Source organism: Aspergillus nomiae (assembly GCF_001204775.2).
Source record: "Aspergillus nomiae NRRL 13137 chromosome Unknown contig00140, whole genome shotgun sequence".
Classification (NCBI taxonomy): domain Eukaryota; kingdom Fungi; phylum Ascomycota; class Eurotiomycetes; order Eurotiales; family Aspergillaceae; genus Aspergillus; species Aspergillus nomiae.
The window spans coordinates 35,819-56,433 of record NW_015378195.1 but is presented as its reverse complement, the minus strand read 5'-3'; the positions used below and the strand labels follow the sequence as shown (position 1 = coordinate 56,433).

Sequence of the window (20,615 nt, the reverse complement as noted above, 5' to 3'; positions counted from 1 at the left end):
CTCCAAGACCTATATTCAAAGCATGCTCACTAGCACATGATTGATGTGCATCCAAGCATAAAAATCCTCAACGATATCTGACGTATTTGTAGGATATCCATCTCTCTGCCCTTCTCCATAGGACTTGCGACATTTATAACCCCTTCAAATCGAGAGATGAAGCTATGCAGAAATGAATCCCGGAAGGCAGACTCACGCGGTAAGGGTATCACTTTTTTTCCTCCCAAGGGCTGTCTCAGACACCTCAATAACTCCAGGCTATGACATTCCATCATCTTCTTTGCATCAAACGGCCATGCTCCAATACCCGTTTCTTTTTTTTCTGTTCTGTTTTTCTTTTCTTTTCCTTAAGGGGAAAAAAAACTTTTCCAGCTGTGACAAAGGGTGGTGCTCTTTCCCTCCAACATTTCTCCTAGTGTCTTTCCGTCCTTTTTTTTTCTTTTCCATTTCCTATTTACCTTTGGAATTGTCTGAAAAGTCACCCCCTCCCCACCGCAGAGAAACCAGCTCCCAGATGTCTTGCCAATGGAATAGGGTCTACAACTGAAATGACTCTCCCAGTTTAGAACCGCCCGGTGTATCAAAGTGAACTCGTACGGCATAGCATCAGGTTCTCGCGCACACGTGCATGTGACCGTACTATGAACAACCGTGTACTTCGTAAGCATTGCACCCCTTGACTCAATCAAGACGTGCCATCATTTCATCTTTCGTTAGGGGGGTAAAGTTATCGATATCTATCCCGCGGGCTTCGAGGGCAGGGCGTGCATGAGGAGGAATAAGCCGACTGTTCATTGCCGGTGCGATAGAAAGTTCTGCTAAGCCGTTAGTCATGGTTGCTAGTAAGCATTGGAAAGAGAGAGCAGACCATGTCGAGAGAAGTCAAACAGATTAGGGAGCTCTCGAGATGGCCCATTCTGGTGTCGGGAATCAGGCAGCCGAGTGCTAGGATCCCTGAGTTCATCAAAGAATGGGTGAATCATCGCTTCAATGGCTGACAACCGCTGCGTTGGTGTGTATTCCAGCAAAGCGGAGATCAAATCAATTGCCTCATGAGGAGCTCTCCGGAAAACCTGGCAAAAATGTGTTAGAATTTTGCTCGAGAGCCCAAGGTCAAGGTAGATATACTTTGTTGAAAGGATGTGGCTTGATCTGCGGGAATTTGTGCTCCATGTAGTTGGGGTTCATAGTGCGAATCTGCTCCCGAGTGGGAGTACCAAGAACTTTAATGATCTCCACCAGTTGATCAATCCCAGATTCACCTGGGAAAAGCGGTTGCCCCAGCATTAACTCGGCCATTACACAACCAGTAGACCACACATCTGGAATCGTTAGTAACTTCACCAATGTCGAATGGATGGCACCGGGTAATTACCAATCTTCGTGGTGTAATTTGTTGCACCAAAAATTAACTCGGGTGCACGATAATAGCGAGAGCAGATATACGAAACATTGGGCTCGTTCTCAACTAAGATCTTGGCAGAGCCAAAATCACAAAGCTTCAAGATACCAGTGCTTGGGTCAAGCAAGAGGTTTTGAGGTTTGATGTCACGATGGCAGATGCCCTGCGAATGAATGTATGCCAGAGAACGAAACAATTGATATATGTAAAGCTTGACCTCCAACATGGGCATTGTAGTCTTCAACTTGTTGAAATATCGAGATGCTCGATAAACCGTTTCTGGTACGTATTCCAGAACGAGATTCAGATACACTTCGTCCTTCTACAGAGTATTGACGGCATAGTCAGCACAAAGGTATTCATTCTGCATAAGAGTGGCAACACATACCCTCTCACCATTGGAGTAATAGAAAGCCTTCAACTCTACAATGTTGGGATGGCGGACAATCCGCATTATTTGTAACTCACGGTTCTAAGGAAGCCATTGTCAGTGATACTCCACTGACAATAAGGTCAACTTTCGGCCAGCGACCACGTACCTTGAAGCGTTTGTCTTGTAGGACACGTTTAATAGCAGCGTCCTCGCCGCTGGGCATCATCTTTGTCTGAAAGACCACTCCAAACGACCCATTGCCAACGATTTTACACTGCGAGTACGAAATTTCTTTGGTCTCCCCTGTTAGTCCATCCTGGACCTTCTCACGGACGACTTCTACAAAGCGAGATTAAAAGTTCAAGTCAGTAGATAATCTCCATAATATGTGCTAGCAATTGGAATGATGGTGATCACTTACCACCCATGCGCAAACTCGAGAATACCCCAGGCCGGTTCTGTGACATCACGGGCGTTTTGTGGGGTTCGCACAAGGCGGCAAGTTGGGCAGCGCTATAGAGGATATGGAGGACTGCAGTTTAACAGCGGATGGCGGCAATAGACGCAGACGTAGGGTCAAACGTAATGTGTTTGATCCGTCTTGAGCAGACTGTAATCGGTGGAGCACTGGGTAAGAGGGGTGCTCTGGATGGGCGGAATATCCGAACGGTGGGTGTTGAGTGGAGGTGTCCGTGAGATGGAAGGTTGAGAAACGGACGGGCGAATAGCAGGAGGGAAGGCTTAAACCAGTAGGCGGATCGAGTGCCAAGAGTGCGCACCAGAGCAGGGAAAGCCCCCCAGAAGTTCGTAGAGGGAATAGCAAACCTCGTGGCAGTCGACCAAGAGAAAGGGGATGAAAATAATATTGCAGCTATGCAAGAGGTTTAGAAAGAAATAAAAAAAAGGAAATGGTGAAAGTGAAAAGTGGGAAAGGGAAAAGGGAAAAAAAATTTGGAAAAAAACTTTTGGTGAAGTGATTTACGTCTCACCACTGAGGCAGGAGAATGGTGGTGGTAGTAGGAGGATAAGGAGCAGTAGGTAGGATGGTCGGAGAGGGTGGAAGAGAGGGCGAGCAGGTGACGTTGATGGAGCGACAAAGCCCGAACACGCGAGGGCTGCAGGAACGCGGGAATAAAGCGCCGGGAGAGGAGAGGAAAAGGGTAAGGAACTCACGAGCCAACCCCGATCGAACAAATGAATCCAAAGATGGGGAAATTATCACCCAAAAAGAGAAAATGAAAAAAGAAAGAACAAGGACAATGGAGGCAATAGATAAAAAAAATTGAGGGGTGAGGAACCAGTGCGGTACAACAGACTGTAAAGCTAAACAAATCACTACTCCATAGAAATAAGTAAATTATTGACTTCCTTAAGAAGCACTAAAAGATAATGACCAAGTAAACTTGGAAAGGAAAAGATCATAAACAGCACCTGTCCTAATATCTGGCTGTACAGAGTACTATGTATGTATTATTAGTGGTAAGATCCAGAAAACCAATGTTTTGGGTTTTTGGTGAGGGGCGGGAGTAGATAGTTTTAGGTAGTCTACCTTGCTAGGACAGGCTGGGCAATGAGCACGAAGCTGTGGCAGAAGGCAAGAAGATTGTGGATGATGGCTGGGATTATTGGTACAAAACAATTCAAAGAATTTCTCTTTATAGCTTCCGGCATAAGAACAATATCTTGTACACAATAGTGTTAGTTCTTGAAATAATTATTAAACCTATCTGATACACCAGTTGCCTGTCATTTGAGAGAGGAAAAATGCTCTCTCTACATACGCTGTATTTCGTTACAGAGGGTATTCAGGCCAAAAATAAAGGAGGGGTCCCAAGTAATATATGTACCAATGCAGCATGTTTAATTACATACAATACTCAAGTGCAGTCAAATCACATGACACCATTTGGTAGTTACTGTAATATCAGTAATTAGCTGGTACCAGTGCACCCAGTCGAAGCAAAGCAGTACATATGTGCTTAAAAATCTATTGAGCACTGAGATCAATATAGGGGAAAATGGATATGTTTAAGATGGTATACAATTCATTAGGACAGAAACTGAGAGTTGTACTTCATAGACTTGGGTGGATTTCATGATGACGGGGGTTGCGCTTATGTGGAGCAACTGCCCAAGGTTGGGCGCAAGGATGGGCCAAAACGGGGAGAAATACCAGATGACCCTCTTCTGGGGCTCGGCTTGAGACAGTATATTCGCCTCTAGTTGAGCTTTGTTCAACCTGTATGGTCACCATGACTTGACAGCTCTTGAACTCTTAGTCAAATAAACCATTCTGATGTATATAAATATCCACTCCATGGCATTTATCTATGTATTGCTGGGGATTTGTGCTGTCTATAAATCTTTATATAACAATACATTGCAGATTTTGGTATATATACAAATACTGAAAACTATTCTTGATCTGTACTCTGTACTAGAATACTGATTCCCCTAAATATATGGTATTTTTTTATTAAGTTGTTAATAGCTCTAGTGACAAGGCAAACAGCAATACTAAGTGTTTGGTCCGCAAGTGTCAAGTGACCAGCTGTGATTTTCACTGGAACTATTCTTATTGGCTATACACAGTGCCTCCTACGTATGCAGAGTATGTACTAGTACTACTAGTTACCAGATCACATATACTGTACCAGACCGCTGTATTTATAACCAGGGATCTAGATCTTAAATTTCTTCTTTCTACTTCTTGCTTTTCCCTCTTTTCCCCCAACAACCCCTCCTTCTGGAACTATGGAGGTAACTGGGAGGCTTACGGAGTAGGTTCCCAACTAAGGTAGTTTCCATATTTAACACAGTTGTGGCCAGAGAATGCGTATGGCAGAGCTTCGAGGTTACGCCACACTCTATGTACCTTTTAAGTAGGGGATACAGAGTACTCCATAGTAGGACATGTTACCTAGTGGTATGTGTCAGGTGTTCAGGAGCTTTGACCAAGCTTGGTGCAGCTCTTAGGACAATACAGCCAACCACGACTTCCATCAAGAGGGGGGTCGGCTGGACGCCGTCAATGTAAGGTAGTTGATTACCTAGTTAGTTAAGACACTAGTATAACATTGACTAATCAATCTCGATGAAATACTCTGTTGTGGTCATTATCAGAGAGTACCAAGCTTGTTATGTTGTGCCTACTCTGGGTAGTAAAATTCTTGGCACTAGATCCTGGAAAGCATGGAGGAAAGTCTATTGAGTATCAACAGAAATAACGAATAGATTTCAAAGCACAGCATACTTTTTCGTAGCCAAATTTAATATGGTACCTGTCCAGTCCTAAGCTGTGCTACTCCTAGTCCTAACTTCCCCATGGCTGCGGTTGACTGCATGCCTCCTTTGCTAGGAACTTACCCCACAGAAACATGGGTGGTCTTAAGGGTCATGTTAAGGGGTTCTCAAATTAGTATCAAAACCCCAGATGATCATTGAAAGCATGTCCGCCTACTATATACAGTTAGAACTAATCGTTAAATATATTTATTCATACTAATACTTCTAATTGTATGTATTAGACCCAATCTCAGGAGAGACTATACCTAGGTATATCTGTTGACCACATCACAGTCAATATTTTGTTCTTTTGCACCCCTTGCATAAATATTACGCATTATAAATCTATCGACCTTCGCTCACACGCTAAATATGCCCTGCTATAGCCAATTACTGGACTCAGCTTTCCCAGTAGGAAGTTGAAGCGCGCGGAACGTTTATTTAGGTGTTATTTCGGTCTTATTTCCGAGACCGTGATCAGATATTCTATTTCCTTTCCATTGTTATTGTCGGGTCACTCCACCTGGCACCTGGCAGTCTCAGGCGATTACTCTATTCAGAACTACAAAGTCAAAACTTACAGTAAATGATGCTTAACTTCTGCATTTCCCATTCCCTGCTCACATTGTACCAGTTGGAATTTTATCTCTAGAAAATGCTTCAAAATAAGATAACAGAGATACCACTGATGCAGTGATGCCAGCATAGCATGCCCTATAGAGATGTAAAACTTGTGCAAATATATTGACAGTAGCCACCAAAAACAAAGCCAGCCATATCATCCTCAAAACTTCACTTGTATCTTAGTGTATACTTAAGTCAAGGTAGGCTCAGGGGGGAGTGATATTAATATATGGATTATTTAGAACAGTACCTGGTTATATACATATAATCCATTGTGAATGGGCTATGAAATCCTATAATTGTAGAAACATGAAACTGGCTGTCATAAAATTAAAAAGGAGGCACAGGTAGTAGGAATTACAAATACAGTACCAAAATATTTATTATAACACTGGACGCAGTGGCTAATTACCCTTGCCCCACTCCTGTGGCTGTCTTGATTACGGAGCACACAGTATGGAGAGAATCCACCTACTAGTAGTGCTCTAAAGGATTCTTCTTACTACAAGCATACTTAGTAGAGTAGTACAATGATTCAATTCACCTTGTCTTTTGGAATGCCATTATCCCAGATAATACAGAAGCCAAATTTGTAAGTTTGCATCAGTACTATACAGCACTCTGTAACAATATCAAGCACGTGAACAATTATAGAAATGATGTATGTATTGGATAGGGCTATTCTCTTAACAAGATATGAAACTAGTCCACTGGAAATTGTTTGGTTAGTAATTTCATTCAAAACAATTTATTGTTCCTTGGTACTCAAGGCTGTCCACCTTCAGTCTCTAACCCAATCAGTGTATTCATTGCTTGGTCTGCGGAACACTGAGTGGCCAGAAACTCAGCAGGTCAGTGGTCCATAAAGATGTCTCAGGTGACTAACTGTAGGTAAGGTAATCTTCGAATTTGGGTAAAAATCCAAAATCAGAAATAGCATTACCACCTGTTACGGATTTTTCATTTTGCACCTGGTACCTACTCCTGCAAATACTCGCCCATTTATATTTATTGATATTTGCTTTCTTTTTCAAGCTTCTTATCTACAGTCGCATGTTAAACTTCCTCTCTGTTTCTATAGGCTACAGCTCTCAAGATGAAGTACATCCTTAACTATAAGTTCTATAATTATAGTCCTTGACAACAGGGCGTCTAATAAGACAAAAGGACAAGTCAATATTTATAATCAGTGCTTAATCTTGAGTTGTAGTATAGTTTATAATATATAGTTGAACAAGTACTTGCCTATCTCCTGTTGTAGATACAGAGCAGTGCAGCAGCGCACTAGTCATGCAAAGTAAAAGGCACAGTGTAACAAAGAGCACTGACTAGGTTTTCTATGTGTGCCCTATATTACTGAGTAATCTTGGCAGTAGTCGCTGGTTAAGTAGTATCTGGAATCTGGATGGGTATTTGACCAACTTTGGGTCAATTGGTAGCACAAAAACTGAACACAAGATACAACATAACAGGGTTTTCTATCTAGTACTAAAATAGCCTAGTGGGGCTTACTACTTAGAATAGCAGGTGCCAGGACTCAGGCTTGTAATAGATTATGAAAGTAATGGCGTCTTTTCTTCCATTTCTCCTTATTTACTGGAGGGAGATCGATTTTTTTGTAAGATTGAAGATAAACTATGCAACCGGTACGTCATCATATAAATCTCTAGATTATGTACCCTCTGAAGAAATATATTATATATGCCATGGGTCTGTGGATCTAATGCCATGGAATGAATGTACTATGTATGATAGGAGTACATGGTTATATGCCTGCAGATGAATAATATGGCGGTTATGCGCCTATCTAGGACATATAAGAGAGCATATATCTCTTTCTATCCTTTTGTCGGCTCGATATAATATGGGCTCAAGACTAGAAGCAGATACGCTTATATATATCTCTACATGTCTAAGTAAATGCTGATCAAAAGTGCATCAGGTTACAATAAGTACGAAGTATCAACTATCTTTTCCTGCAGAGTTATTAGGTGACTGTGGCTATGTTGCTCTCAATCGGGATAACTAATCAAGAAGGTGATTGTTGGAAATATCATTGATATAAGAAGATAGCTCAATTCTGTTCTCTGTAATACGAAAAGAAAACCGTTGGACTAGCTTATTACTTCGAAGAAACAAAATATATGTACCGGGTGGGTATTTACTCCAGTCTCAAGACCTGATGTCATAGTGGATCAACCGAACCAACGACATATGTATGTACCACCAAAGACAACATCGACTACACAGTATTAACTCCTACGTACGGAGTAGAGACCTCATTCCCCCGCTTTCCGTTTTCCAACCCGAAAATTGCCACCCTCTCGAAAAGCCCAGCGCGAATTTCTCGCTGGATGTCATAAGAACATATTGTAATAAACGCCGTAGCAAATCATAATTTCTGTCTGTGAGCCTGGACATGCCGAGTGTGTAATTAGGGTTTTATTGGTCGTACTAGTAACCAGTCGCTGTCATAGCCGAAATCGCCGGCATAACTCTATTTGTGGGTCTTAAAACGAACATTTAGTACTGTATCCTGAGTACTGTATTCTGTGCACGGTTCACCCTGTACTCCGTAAGTTGCGCTCTCCTAAAACTTACCTCCAAGGTTCCGGGTTCTACTTCTCCAATTTCTCAGTCTCTTGGACTCTGGAGGCTCGAATTGCTCGCTCCGTGTTGTCAGTGGTTAGAAAGCATATGGGGAACAACCAGCGGGCTCTAACACCACCTAGAAAATGTACTACTACCTAGTAACTAGAGGACGATTACCTTCAACGTACCCCGTAGAGGTTCTGGATCTGCGAAGTGCTCACTGAGGTATCCACCTAGTAGTCACAAAACCACCGCGTCCTGGTATTGCCCACGAGCGGTAGATTCTCCGTGCGGGTAGGCCAATGGGTATTCAGATGTAGTAGGCACTGACTTCATCTCCTGGGTCACCACTACTACTACTACTACTACTACTACTACTACTACTACTACTAGGGGGGAACAACATACTATCTAGAAGCATGAACCTAAAGTAGTAGAGTCGATAGTTGGGCTTGGACCCTGCCTTAGTACTACTAGTAGTACATTGAGTATACTGCTACATTGTATCGGGGACAGCAAGACACTGGATACAAAATTAATCGCCGAACGTGCTGTACAAATCAGCGACTCCGTAGATACTGGACCTCACCATGACGTGGTTTCTACAGGTATCTACCACTATATGTAGCAGATTACTTTAAAACCCCTTCTTGTCCCACTGTGAGCACCTGATTCCTCAGACCCGGAGAACGCGATGCCACATTATCATCGCAGCGATATTTTATAAGGAATAAACTGATTTTACATTGCCCATCTATTATGCATAAACAACAGCATCCCGCAAGTGTTCTCATATATGCCTCGCATTCCTGGTGGTTAGTCAATAGCCTGTGGGAAGAAACAGGGTAGTAGTAAAACATGATGTGGGTTGACAGTCATAGCCGGATCCATCGGAGGAAAGTACAAAAGTGAAAGGTTAAAAAAAGATTTCAAGTAAATAGAAAGTGATTCTATACAAAATGTGGTTCCGTGGCGCCAAACGACTGCGTCTCGAAATAACCCACCGCATCCGAGGGGATAAACTCCTTAGGAGGTGACACACCATCTTCCGAGCAAGACACAGGGGGAGTGAAGAGCTATTAAAACAAACGACGAAAAGAAAACCAGTTGGATGGAAGACGTGGAGCAAAAATTCCATTCTTCCACCATCAGGTGAGCTGTATTAATCCAACTATGTATGGAAAGAGCCTAGAAAGGTGGAGGAACCATGCCCTGGGCTTCAATCTTCTCTTGCTGCTCCATCAGTTCCTCGCCAGCGATCTCAAGGGACACAGCAAGACCGAGCTTAGCCGATTGCTAAAAATAAAACATATTAGATATTGAACTCCGGCAGGCAGTCGAGTGTTGTAAAGAAAGGCAACTCACCTTAGCCTGATCAATCTCACCGGCGAACGTAAGAGAGATGGGCATTGCTATCCGCTTCTCAAGCAGGCAGCTAACCTTTCCGGCACTGTCGACCTGAGCTCGGAAAGTGGATGCTCGGAAGTCGTACTTGGCACCGATGGCAGTAGTGCCATCTCTGCTGGGACCGCCCATCATAGCTGCGGCTGCGTTGGGCGCAAACTGCAAGTTCATATCAACACCGGCCTCAACACGCTCAGAGAGTTTCTTCCAGTAAGATGCTGTGAAGACTCCTTGAGCCTGGAGCTGGGCACTGGCGATCCAGTCATTGGCCTTGTACCGGGCGCTGTAGGATATCGCAGTTTCTGGGCGAGTATTCATAGCCTGGCGCTGCCAGATAGCCTCGAATCCAAGAGCCAGGCTGGGGGTAACGGACTGGAGATAGCTTCCGACAAAGATGCCAGTAAGACCCCCATCCAAGAAGGATGGGTTGAAGGCCTTGATCGAGGCTGAGAAGTCATCGCCAGTGTAGTCATTATCGATCTGCATAAGACCCTGGCTGGCGCCAGCATGATCTGGGTGTTGGTCTTCGTGACCAGCTTTGGGCTCCAACGATAGTTGCCGACAGCGGCGAGTGCGCCGTCGCTTCCGAAGTTACCTTGCATGAAAACCTTTATCCAGATCATACGCTCAGCATCCATAGTAAAGAGTATAGTCACGGCGAAGGGGAATGCAGAGTGACAGTATAGCCTACCTTTGGACTTCCATACATGGCCGAGAAGGCATAGGGAGGCAGGTTCCCCGACGAGCCCATGGAGAATGCATGCGACACACGAAACAGAGGAGACATGCCAAAGACCTTCGTTAGGTCTGCACGGAGACCCGAGAACATAAAATTGGACAGCAAGACCTCCTTTTGCACTTCCCTAGCGATGTTATCCACGGTTCCGGGGTTTGGCAGACCGAGAGCCGCCCTTCGCTCCGAGAAAGAAGTGTATGCATCCTTTATGACAGCAGCGACGGAATTATCCGTGAGATAGGAAGGAGAAGCTAGGTATTCGGCCATTGTGACTAATTGGAAATGATTAATGGCCGTTCAGGGAGAAAAGCAATGATGGACACGAGTGGTCGTCGCGCGGGCCTGAGAAAATGGTTGATGAAAACAAGGAAGGATTTGAGACCAGCCCTTTACTTGAGATTCAAGTATATAAAAGCAACTGCAAAGTTGCAAATCGACCGCTATATGGCGGGCTATGTCTGGCCTGCTCTGGTCGAGTAAGGATTTGAGGAAGAAAGATGTCAGGGCAGGTTTGACTGACTAGGTATTGATGATTCCGTCGCTTTTGGAACTGAAAAAAGTCACTTTTGCTTTTCCGCCCGGTTGCACCTTTGGTGTCTCCGGACAGCCGAAATGCACTAGCCTCTTTCGGGCCTTCTCGGGATAGAAGCTTGGGATGAGCAAGTCGCAACAGACAGGTATCCTAGTAGAAGCTCCAATCGTCCAAGTAGAGCTCTAGATTCTAGATGTTTCGTTTTGACCCTCGTGTAGCTAATGCCTAGAGCTTCAGGAAAGATCTGAGAAGTATCGACCACTCCTATCTAATTGTGCTCGGGGGTCAAAACTGACTTAGTTCGGTGTTGAATCGGGTACAGTACATACCTCCGTCGCCGAAAATCACAAGGTTCACTGCTTGGACCAACGTACTCGTCCAACACTTTCTCACGCATAACCCCATTACTTTAGCTCCTTGAGTCTTTCTCGCTCCTCTTTTATCTCCTTCTTACGTGTTTTCGAATTTCGATCATTTACACTCTTCTAAACCACCGTTTTATATTCCGGTTGCCTGCTACCTCACTGGACCTCGGACCCATTAATCCCCTCTGTACTATGGACACCCTATTGTAAGCTATGTTCTGAAGCCCCTCCAATCGCCTATTCCTTCTGTGCACAGTTGCTCTTGATAGTATCACGGAAGTGACTACTACTCGGGGAATTGCTCCTCAAGATCAGAAACTGATACACGGGTTTATTGTAATATGAGTTCATTCACATTGACATCAGGCTAGAACTGCGGATATTGTTGCTAACTCCCCTCGATTCCGGCGAAAGTCGTCAACATTTGTTGATGCAATTCATGATCTGCCCGAAAAGGCCGATTTAGCACCGGCTCAGTTGTATAGTACAGAGTCTGGCCGACTTTTCCACTCGGGCCGGATTGTTATTATTACTGTGGGCTTACCAGCGAGGGGCAAGACGTTTGTTTACCAAAAACCCGCCGTATTTATACTAGCGCCATTACTGACCTATCGCGCCAATCTTAGACATATATCGGTAGCTCTGGCGCGCTATCTTCGGTGGTGCGTTGTGTTATTATCGTCGACTTCCTCTGTTTGAGCTGATTGCGTCGCAGGTTGGGCGTTAAGACCAGGATCTTCCACCTTGGAGACTACAGGCGTGCTACTATCCCAGTTGGTCAGGATATCCCTGATGATTACTTCTTTGTTAACGGTTAGTGAACTACCCACTGAGCCGTTTGTACTACTCAGTAGCTGGGCGACTCATGTTAACTTACGTCATTCTTAATTAGCATCTGCTTCCTCCGTACTTTTGAGACAAAAAATTGTAAAACGGTGCCGGGAAGACATATATCAATTTCTGAACGATGAAAATGGCCAGATAGCAATATATGATGCTGTGAACCCCTTAGCTTCGGGACGACGATCGCTTGCGAAGGAGTTCGCTAAGCATGATATTGAGGTATGCAAATACTCATCCCTTGTGACCATGCATGTACAGCGCTTACGAGTTTCCGCGGATAAGACCCTCTTTATTGAGTCCTGGTGCGATGATGAGCGCATTATCGAAGAGAATGTCCTTCGTGTAAAAATATCTTCACCTGACGTGAGTACAAGCTCCTTCCCAGCGGCAGTCGATGCTTTGAACCCAACGATTGATATTTAGTAGTATGTAGGCTGGACCTCGGAGGAGGCAGTGAAGCACTATTTGACCCGTATAAACGCTCGGATCCCTCAATTCCAGACGATGGAGGAAAAAGATCTGAATTATATCAAGGTGATAGCGCTTCGTGGTTAGCCTTGAGTTGTATACTAACCTGAAACAGATGATCAATGCTGGCGAAAGGCTGATTGTTAACAATCGAAGTTTTGGTTATCTTTCCCATCGGATCGTTTTTTATCTTCTCAACCTTCACATAAAATCTAGACATACATATTTCGCACGGGTGGGTGGATACTTTGCAGTCTTGCATCATTCATATCTTGTTCGGTGTCTGACAAATATATCACCAGGCCGGTGTTTCCCTGGAAGCGGACTCTTACAAAGCCGATGCTTCCTTGTCAGAACAAGGAGAGGACTATGCTAAGAAAATGACTGAATGTCTATTGAGGCACAGAGAGTCTGAGAAGCAAGCAACAATCGACCAAGGAGAGACAGACTATGAGTTGAAACCTTTGACAGTTTGGACTTCCACCAGGCGTAGGACAATCGAAACTGCAAAGTATCTTCACGAGACAGGATACAAAGTCCGACAGAGATCACAACTGAGCCAGTTGAACCCAGGTGTTTGCGAAAAGATGTCAGAAAAGAAGATTCGCGAGGAATATCCAGACGAGGTGGCAAAGCATGAATTGGACCCTTATCACCATAGGTACCCTCGGGCAGAGGTAGGTACTCTTTTTCTCGTTGATATGATGATGGTTGCTGACCGAGTTGCACTATAACAGTCGTATCACGACCTTGCTGTGCGCCTTGAGCCTATAATATTGGAGCTTGAACGTGAGCAGAATGACCTCCTCATTATTGCACATGAAAGTGTCCTAAGGGTTCTATACGGCTATCTTATGGCATGCAATGCGGCGGATATTCCATTCCTAGAGTTCCCCCGAGACGAGATAATTGAGGTATGATTGCAACGAGTCGAACTATTGAACATGTTACTGACTACTTTCCTCAGATCATCCCGGAGAGCTACCAAAATGAGGCTCGCAGGATCCATATTCCGGACCTCCCCAAGGAAATCATCCCTGGGTCACCCCAAGACATCAAAATACCCGTGCCCCCCAGTGGGGTCACAACCCCTTTGGTTGGAGGATTAAGTAGTCCACAAGAAGGGTTTTCGACGCCACAAAGCGGACTTCGGACCCCTCGGGAGCCTGAGAGAATATCCCAGCAGCATGTTGAGGATGTCGTTTAATCCTATGCTAGTACAGCCGGGTTTTGAAGAGCAGCGAACATAGTCACTACCCTGATCCTATCATCTTTGTGGCATCAATGGTGGTGATTGAGAACATAGATTATAAGAACTGTTATCCTCCATGTAGCGTAGAAACGAAGACAATGTTGTCGCCAGGTTGGAGCTCATAGTTTTCTTCGCCCTCCAGTTCCCAGTCTGCATCGTTGATGAGGACAAGGATACCAGGACGCCTAGTATATACCATTAGCGCAGTTCCCTAGTGTGACTCCATGGAAACGTACACATTGCCCTCCAATATGAACAATTCCTTTCTTTCGTCCTTCATCACATTTTCGACAAGGTATTCGAGAAGGAAGCTTATTCTCGGCCGGCCACCGTCACTCAGCTGTGCAGGTAATGTGACACCATGCTTGCGCTCATTGGCGAAAAGCATTTCAAGGCCACCACTATATGATATCAGGAAGTTAGTAACTCAATCCACGAAGGTAATAAATAGCCGGGGACCAGGGGGAGGAGGGGGGAATGAACGTGAACTCAACGGTGACAGAGAAGGAGCCAGGAGCCTCCACTCTCGCGCTCTCAAGACTAATCTCTGTGTCGGTGGCCATGTTGAAATATTATGCTGGGATGCTTGACTTTAGCCCTGTTGGAGTGTACAGTATGTACTGGACGTGAAGGCTCAGCTGTGGTGGGAAGGAACAGGGGTTTTCCAGTGTTGTGAGCCGTCGTCCTTATCGATAAGCGTCAAAGGGTTCGCAGCACAAAAAGTCATTCTGTGATGTCCTCCAGCATTTGCGACAACCCCTCCTTTTATATCTCTGTCTCCACGCCACGAAATACGCCGAAAATATACTCTATAGGCATTACACCCCAAAAGTTCAAGCCCATGGTATCCATCACAAGCGATTATATCAGCGTCGGCGGAAATAGGCATCCCGCCGCCGCCGACTGGGATGTTCAGTCCGGGGTGCTTGCCTTTGGTGCAGACAACAATGTGGCTTTGTGGGACCCTAAGGTACGGATAATTGCGTAGATAATGCTTGTGTTTGGTACCTGCTGCTTTTATCAAGGATGTTGGCTAAACATCTAACTTCGCGCGCAGGATAAGTTTCAGTGTGGGGTCTACTCTCTTCTTGTCGGTCATACCGACAAGGTCAATGCTGTTAAATTTTGTACATGTCCCACTACGAGCACAAAATTCCTTATCACTGCCTCTGCCGATCACACAGTCCGGATATGGCAAGCTGTAACAGGTACCCGTCTCCAATTCAAGCATGCGCAAACCCTAGAAGGTCATACAAGCTCGATAAACACAATCGCTGTCTGTGATGGAGCGGGTCTCGTTGCATCGGGGGCGGCAGATGGAAGTGTTAAAATTTGGAGGATAACGTTCCAGGACGAAGGAGCTAAGAGCGAGCTACTCACAACCATAATTATGAAACCACGCTTTTTCCCTCTGGCATTGGCACTCAAGTCGCTCCAGGCAGATGGACCCATGATATTGGCAGTCGCAGGTACTACAAATATCGTACATATTTACATCCTTGAAGACCTCCTCGGTGATACTAGTTTCAGGCTTGCTGCTGTGCTATCTGGTCACGAGGCTTGGGTGCGCTCTCTGTCGTTCACGCGGGATAAGCAGAGCAAAACAGGAGACATCCTGCTCGCATCTGCTAGTCAGGACAAGTATATCCGTCTCTGGCGAATTCAACGCGGGGAGGTTACCCTTGCAGCGCCGGCAGGAGACGAGGATCCCGTGCTAGGCGAACTCGAACCGACATTATCAAACAAAGCTCATCAATTTAATGCAGCGGGGTCGAAGTACTCTGTTACCTTTGAAGCTCTTCTGTTCGGAAATGAGGACTGGATTTACACGACTACATGGAACCCCAACCCCGAACGTCAACAGCTTCTCTCTGCTTCTGCGGATAATACGTTGACCATCTGGGAACAAGATACCGTCTCGGGAGTTTGGGTTTCGGCTGAAAGGATGGGGGAAATTAGTGTTCAAAAAGGGTCTACTACAGCTACAGGTAGCACTGGTGGGTTCTGGATTGGCCTCTGGTCACCGGACGGTAACCAAGTAGTAAGCCTTGGGCGAACAGGCAGCTGGAGGGCATGGAGCTATGATGCAGATGCGGACGTCTGGGTGCAGACACTGGGCATATCGGGACATGTGCGCTCGGTTAATGGTGTACGGTGGGAACCGTCTGGGGGCTATTTATTGTCTACCAGTGCAGACCAGACGACTCGGCTTCATGCACAGTGGCTACGAGATGGAAAACAGTCGTGGCATGAGTTCTCAAGGCCACAGATTCACGGTTACGATCTGAACTGTGTCGATACATTGGGACCTGCGCGCTTCGTTTCCGGCGCAGATGAGAAGCTTTTGCGGGTGTTCAACGAGCCCAAACCAATTGCTAAGTTACTAGAGAAACTTTCTGCATTCAAGCAATTAGCAGAGGGAGAACTGCCAGATACGGCTCAGATCCCAGTTTTGGGTCTCTCAAACCAATCGATGGGAGAAGCTCCAATGGGCGAGGGAGAAGGGGAGGAGGCAAATGCCACCAATATTGGCCAAGCCAGGCAAATCAGACAATACTCTCGGATTCAAATCAGCCACCCTTAGAAGATCAGCTAGCGCGTTACACATTATGGCCAGAGCACGAAAAACTCTACGGTCATGGCTATGAAATTTCGGCTGTGGCCGTCAGCCATGACTGCACGCTCATTGCTACGGCCTGTAAGGCGAGCTCAATAGATCATGCAGTGGTTCGTCTCTATGATACATCGGACTGGCATGAAATACGGCCTTCCCTTGCAGCCCATTCTTTGACTATTACAAGTCTTTCATTTTCTCGCGATGACCAGTACCTTCTGAGTGTTGGGCGAGACCGGCAGTGGGCAGTTTACAGCCGCAGTGAACAAGACCGATCTGCGTTCTCACTCATAGAATCTCACCCTAAGGGCCATTCAAGGATGATCTTGGACGCCGCTTGGGCCCCTGTACCGGATATTCACACCTTCGCCACAGCTGGTCGCGATAAGTTAGTGAAAATCTGGCAAATTAGCAAAGGGTCCTTTGTATGCAAAACAACAGTCACACTGAAGAGCTCCGTTACTGCAATATCGTTCTTCCCGAAGGTGCAGGCGAATTCACTCTTCCTCGCGACAGGCGAGGATAGCGGCGAATTGTCGATATACAGAATCGCAGTTGACAGCCTGGAGGCAACCCATCTGGGCAATATCGACAGGCTGATATCCCCATCCAAGGCGATCACACAGCTCGCATGGCGACCTTCCGCGAAATATGATACCAGCCAAGACGAATATAGTCTCAAGCTTGCCGTTGCAAGTGAAGATACCTCAACGCGTATATATTCTATTTCCAGCATGGTTTCATGAGATGCAACATGATTCATATATATACATGCAAAGCAAAGAATACTGGTGACATCTATTCTTGTTGAAGGAATTATCGAATGTTGAAGGTATCCGCTGGAGTTGATCCTCATATTTCAATGCAGTGAAGCCCTTTCCATGCGTGCCATGCCATGGTAAAAGTAAATATTTTTGAATGAGCCGCAAAAATAAATAATGATAAATAAGTAAACAGATAGACTGAGAAGAAAGAAAACAGTAAAGGGCGAAAAGGAGATGAATAGGGAAGGGGTCTAAGCCAGAACGAGACTGATAGGATTAGAGGCATTGGTTCAATTCTTTTTTCAAAGCCATATCCCCCCATCCCATCAAACGACTCGTAGGTCTTGGCTTGGCCATGCCGCCCATTTCTAGGACCTCTGGCCTTGAGATCTTCCTTGAGCCACTTTAGAACGAGCTCTCCAAGCTGGCTATTTTCGGATGTTTCAGGCACTTCTTTCTGGAACTTTTCAATTGGGCCCCACTGCTTGACATTACCAAGATTCATGTGCACCAAATGTGTTGGCCATTGAGACAAATTGTCCAAGATGTGTGTCGCATACACTATGGTGCAAGGTCTAGTTTCGGTCTCGCGCTTTAGAAAAGAGAGGAAATTATGGCGGGATAGCAGGTCCAGGTCAACGGTGATTTCATCGAGGAGTAGGACTTGCCAGGGTCGGAGCAGACCCATGGCCAACTGGACGCGGCGCCGCTCTCCATCAGACACAGCATGCATGCGCCACCGCAAGTCAATATCGAGAATATCTACAAGCTCGTCCCTCCGCTCGGGATAGGCATTCCCGCCCACAGAAGCCAATAGTGTAGGAACGTCGATGTCCGTCCGGACAATATTGTTAAGAACCCACTCGACGCCTAGATAAGTCACACCTTCTAGACCCTCCTTGAAGGGGTCCTTGCCGCCGACGGTGATTGTGTCGTCGGGAGCGAGACGCTTGCCCGCGAGCAACCGTAGAAGGGTGGTTTTTCCCGCTCCATTGGCTACCGTTGACGTTAGCCATTGGAGAAACCATAATCAATGGCGGGCCGAAACAATGCGCTTACCTCCGATGAGTAAAGTTCGACTTCCGGCTGGTAAGTCGAGGCTTACACCTGCCAGGCCGGATGAACCATCCTGAAATTGATATGACAGATTTTTAACCCGGATTGACGGTATGTTGGCCATGGCGGCGGAGTGAAAGAGAACGAGAAAGAGAACGAGAAAGAGAGAGAGAAAGAGAGAGAGAGAGAGAGAGAGCAATGAGGAATCTGTGGCTCGTTCCCAGCAACGAAATCTAAGCAAGGGGATCGGAGGGGCTGAAAGACGACGTTGGGTCACTACTACTTCTACGGAGTACTTTAGTTATTTTGATAATATGATTACTACTCCGTAAAATGATGAGATCAGATTAAACCTGCCTGACGGCTCCGCTTTGCCCGATAAGGTTAACGCCCTCCTCGAGGTATCCGCCAGTCCAATCTTTTCCCCTCATTCCGACCTTGGTGGTTTTTTTTTTCTTTTTGTCAGTAAAAGACGTCTCTACGATCCCCAGTTGGCGTGATATCGCTGCCGTAATTTTGTCGAGCAAGGGGACTAGCCGGAGACAAAAATGGTTTTTGTCTCCTCTCATGCGCCCTTTTCTCCGGTACCCTTTCTTTGCTAGACGTCCGCCCAACATGGAGCCCCTCATAGCCATAGTCGGTGCCACGGGTACTGGCAAGTCCAAGGTGGGTGATCGCATTGCTGATGATCATCTATGAATCTCGATTGCTAATGACTGCAGATAGCTTGCAGTGGACCTGGCTACTCGTTTCAACGGTGAGATTATTAACGGAGATGCGATGCAAATGTACCGCGGCCTCCCCATCATCACAAATCAAATACCAATGGATGAACGGAACAATATCCCACATCATCTAATCAGCTGCATCGAGTTGGATGAAGAACCATGGCGCATAGGATTGTTCAAGAGTGAATGCCTTCGAATCATTAAGGACATCCACTCTAGAGGGAAACTCCCGATCCTGGTGGGCGGAACTCACTACTATACGCAAGCTGTGTTGTTTAAAGACCAGCTAGTCGGGGAGGGATCGGACGAGATTCAGGGATCAGGTGCACGCTCCGACGGAGAGACCGAGGAATCGTCGACAAAATGGCCAATTCTCGATGCCCCGACAGACGTGGTGTTACGGAAATTAAGAGAAGTTGACCCGGTCATGGCTGATCGATGGCATCCAAACGACACGCGAAAAATCCGTCGTTCCTTGGAGATCTACTTTCAGACGGGACGTCCTGCATCGGAAGTTTACGCAGATCAAAAACGCCTGAAGCAGGCGGCTCTGGCCAACGGTGATCCTTCTGCCGGCGAGGGCCAGTTACGGTTTCCGACGATGGTTTTCTGGATTCATTCAGAGAGGGAGGCTCTTATTGCTCGACTTGATAAACGAGTGGATGTGATGATCGAGCAAGGTCTGATGTCCGAAGCACAGAGGATGTCAGACTATATCCGAGAAAGGAGGACACAAGGCTGTAGCATCGATCCGACACGGGGCGTTTGGGTGGCCATTGGGTTTAAGGAACTAGCGCCTTATTTTGAAGCCCTACACAAGAGATCCCTAAGCGGCGACGAATTGGAATCCCTGAAAGAATCTTGTATCGAGTCTATCAAGATTGCCACCCGCCAGTATTCGGCCTCGCAAGTCAAATGGATTCGAAACAAGCTATGGAACACCCTTGCAGAGACCGGTACGGCGCATCGCCTTTACCTTCTAGATAGCACAAATGTGGAAGATTGGGGGAGTTGCATCACGGAGCCGTCCGAGCTCTTAACCCAGGCCTTACTCAAAGACGAATCTGCCCCGGACCCAAAGTCACTCTCAGAGTTAGCAAAAACCATCCTGGGCGCAAAAGAAGCTCAGTCGCAAAAGGGCCCAGGTTTCGCGGCGAAATGTTTCACCTGCGACGTTTGCCGCAAAACAATGGTAAATGAAGAGCAGTGGAACATCCATCTCAATGGACATAGCCATAAACGAGTTCTCAAGCTATGGCCAAAAGAGCGGAACGGGAGAAATCTCTACAGGCTCGGGAAGACAATACGAGAAGGATCTCTCGTGACACAGGCAGTGAATCACTAGAAGAGCAGAACTTTCTTTCGGACCTATTTCAGTAGATATGAAATCTATCAAAGTGAACTCATCGATGCAAATTTATCTGGGCTTAGTCGAATACCAACAGTAACTGTAACAACATCCCCGATCTGTTGAACAAATTGTAACCTTTACTATTTCGACATTTCGAATGACGCAATTCAGGAGCATCATGAACGCGACCCAATCCTATGGAGCTTGAATTTTCTAGACCAGTCGT

General features: G+C 45.9%; 7 protein-coding genes across 7 annotated transcripts; 3 read left to right on the top strand and 4 right to left on the bottom strand.

The window, feature by feature from the left end:
• Window positions 1–655: 655 nt before the first annotated feature.
• Window positions 656–2,617, bottom strand: ANOM_005328 (GSK family serine/threonine-protein kinase; the record flags this gene model as incomplete). The annotated part of the gene is made up of 7 exons (XM_015550585.1): window positions 656–815; window positions 869–1,073; window positions 1,129–1,322; window positions 1,376–1,724; window positions 1,791–1,874; window positions 1,942–2,114; window positions 2,197–2,617. Coding segments are annotated over 7 exons (1,212 nt in total), but the record flags the coding sequence as incomplete, so codon positions are not given.
• A 6,343-nt stretch (window positions 2,618–8,960) lies between these two features.
• On the bottom strand, window positions 8,961–10,942 carry tom40 (TOM complex pore protein TOM40). The gene is made up of 3 exons (XM_015550584.1): window positions 10,372–10,942; window positions 9,642–10,262; window positions 8,961–9,572 (listed from the first exon to the last, which is right to left on the bottom strand). Exons 1-3 carry the CDS (start codon window positions 10,681–10,683, stop codon window positions 9,465–9,467), a joined length of 1,041 nt encoding a protein of 346 aa, XP_015406756.1. The 5' UTR covers window positions 10,684–10,942; the 3' UTR covers window positions 8,961–9,464.
• Window positions 10,943–11,403: 461 nt separating this feature from the next.
• Window positions 11,404–13,938, top strand: ANOM_005326 (bifunctional fructose-2,6-bisphosphate 2-phosphatase/6-phosphofructo-2-kinase; the record flags this gene model as incomplete). Its single annotated transcript, XM_015550583.1, has 9 exons — window positions 11,404–11,519; window positions 11,685–11,975; window positions 12,029–12,126; window positions 12,206–12,519; window positions 12,583–12,690; window positions 12,740–12,859; window positions 12,927–13,301; window positions 13,362–13,538; window positions 13,592–13,938. Coding segments are annotated over 9 exons (1,785 nt in total), but the record flags the coding sequence as incomplete, so codon positions are not given.
• Window positions 13,572–14,485, bottom strand: ANOM_005325 (ubiquitin-related modifier 1). The gene is made up of 3 exons (XM_015550582.1): window positions 14,360–14,485; window positions 14,113–14,277; window positions 13,572–14,061 (listed from the first exon to the last, which is right to left on the bottom strand). Exons 1-3 carry the CDS (start codon window positions 14,437–14,439, stop codon window positions 13,944–13,946), a joined length of 363 nt encoding a protein of 120 aa, XP_015406734.1. The 5' UTR covers window positions 14,440–14,485; the 3' UTR covers window positions 13,572–13,943.
• Window positions 14,486–14,717: 232 nt separating this feature from the next.
• On the top strand, window positions 14,718–16,460 carry ANOM_005324 (Elongator subunit ELP2; the record flags this gene model as incomplete). The annotated part of the gene is made up of 2 exons (XM_015550581.1): window positions 14,718–14,846; window positions 14,934–16,460. 2 exons carry the CDS (start codon window positions 14,718–14,720, stop codon window positions 16,458–16,460), a joined length of 1,656 nt encoding a protein of 551 aa, XP_015406737.1.
• Window positions 16,461–17,505: 1,045 nt separating this feature from the next.
• Window positions 17,506–18,459, bottom strand: ANOM_005323 (putative ABC transporter; the record flags this gene model as incomplete). The annotated part of the gene is made up of 3 exons (XM_015550580.1): window positions 18,314–18,459; window positions 17,587–18,250; window positions 17,506–17,521 (listed from the first exon to the last, which is right to left on the bottom strand). The coding sequence occupies exons 1-3, from the start codon at window positions 18,432–18,434 to the stop codon at window positions 17,506–17,508; spliced, it is 801 nt and encodes a 266-aa protein (XP_015406733.1). The 5' UTR covers window positions 18,435–18,459.
• A 466-nt stretch (window positions 18,460–18,925) lies between these two features.
• ANOM_005322 (tRNA dimethylallyltransferase) lies at window positions 18,926–20,383 on the top strand (the record flags this gene model as incomplete). Its single annotated transcript, XM_015550579.1, has 2 exons — window positions 18,926–18,976; window positions 19,037–20,383. The coding sequence occupies 2 exons, from the start codon at window positions 18,926–18,928 to the stop codon at window positions 20,381–20,383; spliced, it is 1,398 nt and encodes a 465-aa protein (XP_015406736.1).
• Between the last annotated feature and the right edge of the window lie 232 nt (window positions 20,384–20,615).

Bases quoted from the DNA above. Each gene is read 5' to 3' on its own strand.
- tom40 (XM_015550584.1), bottom strand. From the start codon at position 10,683: ATGGCCGAATACCTAGCTTCTCCTTCCTATCTCACGGATAATTCCGTC. The intron at 10,263-10,371 runs GTAGGCTATACT...TAACTTCGGAAG, and splicing joins CCATGTATGGAAGTCCAAAG to CGACGGCGCACTCGCCGCTG. The intron at 9,573-9,641 runs GTGAGTTGCCTT...TTTTATTTTTAG, and splicing joins GTGAGATTGATCAGGCTAAG to CAATCGGCTAAGCTCGGTCT.
- ANOM_005325 (XM_015550582.1), bottom strand. From the start codon at position 14,439: ATGGCCACCGACACAGAGATTAGTCTTGAGAGCGCGAGAGTGGAGGCT. The intron at 14,278-14,359 runs GTTCATTCCCCC...GATATCATATAG, and splicing joins TCTGTCACCGTTGAGTTCAC to TGGTGGCCTTGAAATGCTTT. The intron at 14,062-14,112 runs GTACGTTTCCAT...GGTATATACTAG, and splicing joins TTCATATTGGAGGGCAATGT to GCGTCCTGGTATCCTTGTCC.